Source organism: Manis javanica, chromosome 7 (assembly GCF_040802235.1).
Source record: "Manis javanica isolate MJ-LG chromosome 7, MJ_LKY, whole genome shotgun sequence".
NCBI lineage: Eukaryota > Metazoa > Chordata > Mammalia > Pholidota > Manidae > Manis > Manis javanica.
This window is the reverse complement of record NC_133162.1, coordinates 42,473,077-42,483,005: the sequence shown is the minus strand read 5'-3', so window position 1 is coordinate 42,483,005 and position 9,929 is coordinate 42,473,077. Positions and strand designations below refer to the sequence as shown.

Here is a 9,929-nt window from a genome sequence, read left to right as displayed (position 1 = left end):
TCTTTGAAGGATATATTCCAGTTCTATACAGGATTTTCTAATTTGGATGAGAAGGTCAAACCGGACTACATCTTCCAAATAAAACCCAACACAGAGATAGGAGCAGCGGCCCATGCATGGAATTTATTGTGTGCTACTGTTTATAAAATACTCAAATAGTCCTGCACATGCATAATATTTCCAACTTAGACAAGAGACCATACAGGGTGCACTTTCTGGCAAACAAACAATAGATGGTTCCACTGCCTGGAGCTCTGAGTTGTATTCCAGGGCATGAGGGAAGCAGGCCACCAAAGTAAAGGGAAATACCAAACTACTGTGGCAATCAATACAGGTCAATAATTGTCAAAAATTAGCACATGGTTCCATTTAGTTTAACCAAGCAGTTCTGTAACTATTAAAAGAAAATGTTCAACATGCAGTCTTGCCTTTTATGCTGTAACATCTGAATGATTGAACAGAACCATTGCTTCTATGCTGTACTGCTTAATCAAAAACACTTCCAAAACACTTAAAATCTTCCTTTGCATCAAAACATAAAAATGATAGAAAGCCAGCAGCAAATCACCCTGGTGGCTAAGCAACTGTAGTACTCACAGTAAACTAAAATTTTTCATAACATCTAGGTAACCTATACATGTCGTACCTGTACATCATAGGTCTATATATTAAATATTTGCAAAATGAAAACATGCATACACAAAATACATCAAGTTTTACAGACATGTTTTGAATTAAAATTTACTTTGACAATGTACAAACTTCTTTTAAAGTACCTTAAATGGGTAATTCTGTAATTTTTCATAATTTTGAAATTAAGAGGTTTTCTTCTTACATCTCTGGGGTTTAAATCTCACATCTGGGCAAAAAAGAGTCTAAATTAGTTTTTTGGATTTGTGTTCAAGTAACAGAATGCCTAGAAATGTTGCATTCGTAATTGAAAAATACCAAGGTTGTATTACAGAATTAGCCACATTTAAGAACTATAGACCTGAGGTCAGCATTTTGTATGAACACCAACTGGGTTTCTATTTTGCCCATAATTCAAAACAGCTTAATAACCTCAGAAATGTATTTTAAGACCATGCTAATTCATCCTTTAAAGACATTTCATGGTTGAGGGGGAAAGGGCGGAGTCCACATTAGCTCTTAGGACTGCATTTGAAGTCATGGTTGAAAAACAGAATCTAATTCTACTGAAGGAAAAAAGAAATCTCATTTGTAAACTTAAATGTGTGAACCACAAGCATATATGGAGGTGTAGTTGCCCTCCACTGGTAATTGCCCCAAGCCCCTTGCTTATTACTGCTCTCCACCTTGGCAGCGATGACCCAATCTTATCAGATAGCACAACATGTCCCAGGGCCCTCAAGCCTCTGTCCAGGAAGGGGACTGGGGTCTCAAAAGCACAATGGTTTCTCCAGAGGGACTGTGACATTTACAGTCAGCTTGGCCGACCCCTTCAGCTCCTCGGGTGATCTGTCCATTTGGGGCCCGAGATGTGAGAGTCCCTGGGAAGCCGTGGGTCACTGGGCACTATGGTTGCCAGTCCCGTGGTTCTCAGTGGCATGTGCGGTGTTCAGAGAATTGAAACCATCTTGTTGTACAGCATCTTTCCGGGGTGGCATTCTCTCATTGATCCTATCCAAACCCTTTGCCTCTTCAAAACTGCAGATTCTATGTGGTGGAGAGAATCCTCGTATTGCTTAACAAAATGCAAATTTGATAAGTCAGTAATTGAAAACATTTCTGAGATTTCAAAAACATTAATGATTTTTAAGAAGAAAGAAATTAGCTGTATGTAGCAACATTTAAATCTTACTTTAACTGAATCCTATCCCCATTTCAGACTTCCCCTTAAATGTGAAATGTTTAAACCTAAATATAAACATAATAGCTTCACAGATGACAAGAGTTAGCACAGACTTTAAAAAATAAAACACAAAAATAACCCTCCCCTATCCCCAAAATCAACCATTGCAGGCAATGGTCTCAGGGTCTCAGTCTGACTTTATACCAATTATCTCCTACCTCAGACCCTAAGATCACCAGTGACTATCATAGTAAGGCAGCAACAAGAGTAGGGGCAGGTGAGGAGGCTAAACAAGGTTAATCCTCGACATACAAATCTGTACCAAAAGCTTCGGAGGAGAAAGAGGTTAAGTTAAAATTTAGCAGACCAGAACTATCTTGGAGGTCCAGGTATCATCACCCCATCACCACCAACATGAAATGAGAAAGGTGGAAAATGCCTCCAGGAGTTAGATCTGTGTCTGGCTGATGGTAAAAAGCATTTATAGTTTCATATTTTAAGAGACACCTTCCTTAATTCACTGGCCATTCTACTGAATATTCTTTAGAAACCCCAAATCAAACAAATGGCAATCCTCCTCCAATTATTATGAGTTCTTATTCACTTCAATATGGAATGATGTATTCTTCATCAACAAAATGTACATATAAAAAAATTCCATACTACTGGTTATAATCTATTGTTTTAATATGTGCGATCCCTGGGACCCAGAGTCTGTGCATGTGAACTAAATAAATGGTCAGGGCAGCAAAGCATTCGTGATCTGTAATATCAAGCCTACACATGATATACGTGAAAATAATATGATCAGCAAACACTAGGCCAAACTTCAGGGGAAAAAAAACTTAAAAATCATAGTGATAGCTCCTCCATTCTAGGTGAATTACTGAGAATGAATAAAAATGAACTCAAATCCAGTGAGGGTTTCACTTAGGAAAAAAAGAATCTGAGTAGCATCATGCAAAATATGAAATAGATCTTTACTTGCAATTTTGAATGCTGTAATAATACAGTGTAACATGCTGTACTCTAAAGAATTCAGAACATTAAATGCTGGTTGCATACTATATTAGAAAAGGGAAAAAACCAGATACCAGATTTTCACTATGGAAATCAGTCCTTGTGATTAAAAAAAAAAGAGGAATGTGACTTAAATTTGATGAGTCAATAAATCTGATTCATCTTGGGCTGTGCAAGATAGGGGTAAGACACACCCACAGGACATTCTGACACCCACCCACACACCACAGATCTCTGCCCAGCGCAAGGACTCTGATCGTACCTTTTTCAGCCTCAATAGCCTCAACTGTGGCTGTACAGAAGTGAGCAGAGGCATGCAAAATGAATGAGAGAGATGAGAAGGGTCATATTGTACAGCAGAAAAGGCAATGATCACTTAAAATATCACAGTACCCCATACTACATCATTTACAATTTAACATAAATCGTACCCATATTAGAGAGCCCCATCCAATCCCCCAATTCCTAAAACAGCACAATTTACATGGAGCACTATGACAACACTGCTCAAGAGCACAGAACACACAGACCTATTGTAAACACAGACACCTCAGCACCCATGCAAATGCACTCCAATATTAATTACCCATCTTGAATTCATTTTAATGGTCTTAGAATTTTTCAACATGTTTATTATACCACATCCACCACAATCACAAGGAAATTCTCTGCGTTGGAATTATGATGGTAGAATTGTAGCAGAAGAGCAAACCAAAGATTCTTTTCTTTCATGTCTAACTGAACTAATACTCATCACCAGCTGGTTCCCTATGATATAAACTAGAAGGTGACAGCAATGCTTTCCCTGTCCCTTCTAATTTATAGGGCACAGCAAAAGCTGCAAAAGTTGGTATGGCTACAGCAAAATTTAAAGATATTAAACTTCGTGTATTATTCTAAGTAGAACAGTTCTGTAGCTTTGTTCTTTGTGGGGAACCTACAAGGACCCCTCTTACTACTAGGAACTTCCTTTCTTTTCTAACATTGGTGTTCCAAATACCTGAATATGTTAACACTTATAGCCTTAAAAAAATCCATTAATGTTCAGTTTGTCATGAACTCAAATCTGCCTCAGTTATGAACAGCATGCATTCTCAAATAAAGATAGAGAGCTACTGAGCATCTTTTCAAGTCCACTCATCAACTAGAAAGAAATCAAGAAAAAGAACTGAGGTCTTACAGGCAATAAATCCTAATTATTTCATAATGTGGATGGCCATACACATAGGTCATATAAATGACCTATTCTTGGTATGGTTTGTCTCTGGCCCATTAAGAGAATTTTAACATACTTAGTCATACATTTTATACTCAAAGGCTTTTTTTTTTGGCTCCTTTTTGGGTTCAAACTGTATAGAGTACTCACATTGAGGACCAGGACCAGGACCAGGACCAAAGACTGCAGAGAACACCGCTTGACAATATGGCAAATTCTACACTTTACTCAAGGTGCACACACTCAGAATATTTATAACAGTAATGCCCTGTTCTTTCTATTTTGCTTCTACAATAAGGTCAATTAGAATAATAATTGCTGAAATGACCCTTTAGCAGAATACATGACTTAGAAATGATAAATTTTATCCAGAGCAGTTATTAATGTGAAAGGACACCATTGAATCTAAGGAATTAAAGCAGAATAATTAGAAAAGTTTTCATCTTAACCAGATAGCAAAGTGAATTGGAGACCCATAAAAAGAATTATATTGCAAATCAAGGCAGATATACTTATTGTATAACCATTGTGTAAATCACTGTTTAAAATATATAGACCTGTACACTTGGAAAACTCTCTTGGAATTTTCCCAGAAAGAAAACTGGGTTAAATGGCCCACCTCTACTTTATCAGCCCTGAAACTCCTATTCTTCAAAATGTGGATTATTCTCTTCATAATTTAGAAATTGAATGGGGAAAAAAATAAAATTCCTGTGAGATGTGTTTTAAAGAGCTTGTGGTGACAGAAATGCTTTTATATGAAATATTTTATAACTTGTATTACATATGGTAGTAAATTTAAAATAAAAACTGGTATCACTAGAATTGGTATCAATTTGAGTGTATCAATAGTTTAAAAGTCTATCAGTAAATTTTTCAAATTATGAAATGTGACAACATTCGTTTGAAATCATTCTATGGGCTTTTAATTTTATATGTAAAAGCATTCTCTAAGTCAAATTATATATTGTGCTCTTTCCTAAGGTCTCTAAATATTCCTAATCCTTTTCAAAACACAAAACAGGTATCACACTCAAAATTGCATAACATGTCAAGCTCGAATGCTTAGAATTGAAAGGTCAGCTGAAGTTTAAACATTAAGCTGGAAAGGAAGAGATCTGATAATTGCAAAATTCTGTCTGAAAGGCACTATTCTTTCTCTATTTGTTTTCAGTGTTCTAGGGAATCTTGACATGGCTTACTAAGTTTGCATATAGTGCTGTCTCAAACTGTGTGCCTCACTACTACACAAGATAAACGAACAAGAGGAATTTGACATTACTAAAATAGAAATGGTCACATATTTTCTTTCCCATATAGGTTCTGGTGAAGGCAGCATTACAGGGCTAGTTTCCAATCCAATGTTCATGAAGAAAATGAACATAACATATGAATCTCAATCAATTCCTTCTCCAATAGAGTTGTGCAGTTTGTAGAAACACTTGAGAAAGATCATAAATTAAAGCACTCAGAACACAATTTTCATTTTCTAACAACAGAACTAAGATGAGGTCTCAGAATTTAAAAACTTTTTGTAGTACTAACTCTAAGTTATACACCAGGGAACATGTCTATGAAAATTTTAAATGTTACATAAATTTTTTAAAAATCACACAAATACAGTTTTTATATGAGTTTTCTTATTTCAAAAATAGATATATCTTATGCAAGGGAAATCACCTTCAACCAAATGCTTAAACCACACTATCAAGAGCCACCACTGGCAGAACTTGGGAGCTATCAAATTTCCCAAATTAGACCCTGTGAGCTAAGGACCGTTCAAGTACTTGTTCTATGCTGGGAATAGACAGCCCCTGCAGTAAAGCTGTCTTTCAAACCTTCCCTGAATTTAGGAGTGATTTGAAAGTTGGAAGACTGAGGTTCAGGCTACATGCAAATTAAGAATAAAGAGAAGTGCTGAGTTATCAATAAAACATGTAATTAATTAGCAGGTGCTAACTGTGAAATCTGAAAGAAAAGTTCCTTATTGATACAACATAAAAGTAATAATATAGCCAAGGATAATTGAGAGATAACTATAGATTTATTTAAGTATGTGACCCTTAAGGTTTTTTTTTTAATAAACAAAGAGCAGGAAAGGAATAACATTTTTCAAGATAATAAATCTCATCCTTTTCTATTAACATTTTCACTAGTTTTATTGACTAAGATCTTAATTTGTTTTAATAAAATTCTTTTTAGCTCATTTTTCTAATGTTTATAATATATTAAGAAAAATGGAGGGCAAGGAATATAAAGAGAATCAAAGCAGATTTTTTAATTAAAAAAATAAACCTCATTCAGAATGAAAACTTGAAACTATAATTTTCAAAACATAGTTGTACTTCTCACATAAACCAGTGACAACACAATAACATATATAACAGAACATGTATAGGCTATAAATAGAAATTATTTGTCTACAGGAAAATCCTTTCCTACAGGAAAATCCATTTATTTACTTAAGCATTTTATTATGACTTGGGAGATGAAACTGTGAAAATTCAGTCTAATTTAAATTTATTAAAAAACTTCTATTAAAATTTCCTCTTTTTTTGCTTTAAAAAATTCACTATTAAACCCCAAAAAGAAACTTAATCATGACTAAGGAAAACATCAGATCTGTTGCTGCCTGTTTTAATAGAACAATGACCCTTGGAGGGCTGTCAAAAGTGACTACAAAAAAACATATACATTAAGGCTTCCTGTGTCACATTTTTTGCTTTCCAACCACTAGGGAAAGAAATCTAGACTTTGAGTTACTGGAATAGTCTGTAACGCTCACATCAATCTCTTCTTTTTAATCTGCAGTGGGCTTTCAAAAAGTAAACCCAGTATTTACACAAATATTTACGCCAAAAAAAGTAAGCTTTTTTAAAATATAAAGTACTCAATGAGCCAGATTACAGGAATGCTTTACATATAATTCTTTTTATTTTCATGCAAAGTAAAGGCACACTTAATAACACCCTTTCAATTTCGACTTACAGTATTTAAAATTCAACCCCTCATAACAATGACTTAGTATCCGATGTTACATTCATGCTCAGAATGCACAAAGGGCAGCAAGACACGCAGCAAACCTCAAAGGAAGGTGCTACACAGCTGCTTCTACATCGAAAGACAGACAAGTGTCTGACAGAGTAATTCAAGTTAACATATTTTACAGACATACAGCTAACCTAAAGAAAGACAGTTTAGGAAAGCAGCCACATCTGCAGAGGAAGGAAACAGCATGTTACAGACAGTCAATTATACATAGAACATTTGACAAACACCACAGAAAACAAACTTTGGCATCATTTACCAGGGTACAAAACCTTGCACAAATGTTTTGGCAAGTGAAGTGCATAAGTAATGTTCTGGGGCCCAAGCAGATTATTAATCCTAAAATTAAGTATCTGTAAATATAAGCATAGTCTACTATAGTTACATAAATTTAAAAAATAAAAAATATGAAAATTAGAATTACATTTCTATTTTGGTAATATGGATATCCTTGATTCACATTTTTAAACTGGGGCTTTTAGAAGAAAAGGTGCATTAGGCAAACGAATAAATATTTCAGACATTATGATATGAGTTGATCCCATATCATTTCATGAAAAGCTGAGAGACTGACCTTTTCAACTGAAAGTAATACTCATTCTATCAATTTTCTGCCCTGGTCAGATTATTAATCAGACACTATCTATCATATAGTATTTTGCCTGTGTCAGCTGCTGAGACAGGAACTAAAAAGCAGGAGGAATTCCCTGCATGTACTATGTGTACTGTTAGCAAAAGAGTGAGGTGTGCCCCAGTCCATCTGAGGCACAGCAAGTTGCATAACATCATTACCACTTTGCAGGGTCTGCCGTCCTCCAGCCAACACTCCACTAGGCAACATCCCTGTGGGAGTCAGGCCCTTGAGTGTCAGCACACTTTCACTCTCCTCCCTATAGTAGAGAGATATAACAACCATCAGAGACTTCCAATAAGCACTCAGTTTAAAACAGGAGATGGGACTCAGATGTAGGCCATGAACATTATTTATGATATTCATTATTATTACTCTATTTTCCTCAATTCCAAGATACAGACCTTTCCACATTCTACATGTTCCAGATGTGAGAATGTGCCTCACAACTGAGACACGTGCTGTTTTTCCTGAAAAACTTTATTAAATATATGGTGAGATTCATTATCAATAGGCATCCCACAATTGAGAAAATAAGGTATTTCATATGCTTTAAAGTTCAAATGTCTGATATAATCTGTTTTGCAACCAAATTTTTAAAGACTGACCCATTTATGTGCATCCTTAAAACCGTGTCTTTCTAAATTAACCCCAGGAAAACAATTTGTGGGTCCAGTAAGAGGAACTTCAATATAGGTGAGGAAGGTCGTCAGGAAAACCCTAAAAAGTGCCTCCTTCTTATGGTGCTCTAGTTTCAAGATGTGGAGCTAGTATTTTCATCACAGAAGGACAACAGATACCAGAAGTGAGCAATAATATCACAAGGGTCAAAAACCGTAGTTTCAAAGGAACCTGTGTTCCCTTCTGCAATATGTAATGCACAAGTAACTTTTTTATAGGAAGAATGCCACTATATTGCCTTCAGATGTCAAGCAGAATACTGCTTGTACCAAAGTACAATAAAAGTAATTTCTGTAAAATAAATAATCAGGAAAATACATGATTACCTGAGAACAGAGAAGACCCTTGCCATCTTGCCAATTGCTCGAATTTTGTTTCTTATGATTTCTTTCCGGGCTGCAGCTGAACCTACTTTCAATGGAATAAATAGAAAGAAAGACTCAAGTTTAGGGCATCCACAGTTGCACCATTCTATCAGCCTGTTGCACACTCAAAACTGAACCAACACTAAGCCCTCTGCCACTAGCTTACATGGAGGAGACTAGAACACATGCCAAAAAAGCTGCTCACTCAGTACTGTTCTAACACTAAGGCCTGATACAGGTATAAATGAAAGATAATCCACAAACATTCTAACTCTCACACAACTAACTAATCATAAAAACAGCAATGAGAAAGAAACCAGAGCCCAACCTGTTTCACAAGCCAGAGGACAAAAAATGGTAACAATCTGACAATCTTTTAATTTTCATGGGAGCCTATGGCATGCAGACTAACAAACAAGAATTGGTAATAAGCTCTGTTGTCTTCTGTTTTACTGTAAGAAAAGCCTTTGACATGCAGGCTGGAAATATTCCATCTTACCATGACAAAATAAGCTTCCTTGGTCTCAGTTGGTCTAAAAACAATGGTAAGAATTGACTAATGGGCAGATGACCCATAACTAAGAACAACACCAGCCTTTCAACAACAATGCACACCTTAACCTCATGGTCTAGATATCCTGCAGAGTCATGCAAACATAGACAAGCTCTTACATTCCTAGGCGAGTATGACACAGAGTGAGCAATAAGAAGACACTCTAAAAAACATGGCTAAAGGATCACTAATGCTTCATCTCTAAAGGATGCTGTGCTGCTTATCACTGATACAGAAGAGAATACACTAAAATAATTAGATCTTTGGCTGAAGAAAGACTCAAAAATTTTATGTTCCTTCATTCCCTTGGCCTCCAGAAAGAGTAACAACAATCTCAGTCCTGTTACCTCATATACAGCAACTAGAATCACTCTGGACCCAAGAATGTGGTTCCTTAGAGCTGTGCTTCAACATGATGAAAACATACATAAGGAAGCATCACGGTTGAGGAGAAGGTTAAGGAAAGGCTAACGACACTAGACCAAAAGGAGCCTGAAGTATACAGCGGCCAGGACAATTATGTCTTTGGAGCTAGAGGATCTCATTTAAAATTCAAGCAACCCACAAATACATAATTAACCAAGATGATGACTATACCTTAC

The 9,929-nt window shown here is 35.9% G+C and overlaps 1 protein-coding gene across 7 annotated transcripts in view; it reads right to left on the bottom strand.

Annotated features, from left to right (window-relative positions):
• Nucleotides 1-97: 97 nt before the first annotated feature.
• The window catches only part of PPP3CB (protein phosphatase 3 catalytic subunit beta), a 43,617-nt gene continuing 33,785 nt past the window's right edge, over nucleotides 98-9,929 (bottom strand). For 2 of the 7 annotated variants that reach the window (XM_017662940.3, XM_017662942.3), the window contains 4 exons: nucleotides 8,736-8,820; nucleotides 7,890-7,987; nucleotides 3,096-3,125; nucleotides 98-1,705 (listed from right to left, as the gene is read on the bottom strand). In XM_017662940.3, coding sequence (XP_017518429.3) covers nucleotides 1,527-1,705; nucleotides 3,096-3,125; nucleotides 7,890-7,987; nucleotides 8,736-8,820 — 392 coding nt within the window. In that variant the 3' untranslated portion in view covers nucleotides 98-1,526. Of the gene's footprint in view, nucleotides 1,706-3,095; nucleotides 3,126-6,952; nucleotides 7,265-7,889; nucleotides 7,988-8,735; nucleotides 8,821-9,929 lie in introns of those variants that run through there. The other 5 variants (XM_036998832.2, XM_036998833.2, XM_017662943.3 and 2 more) reach the window with 4 other exon arrangements.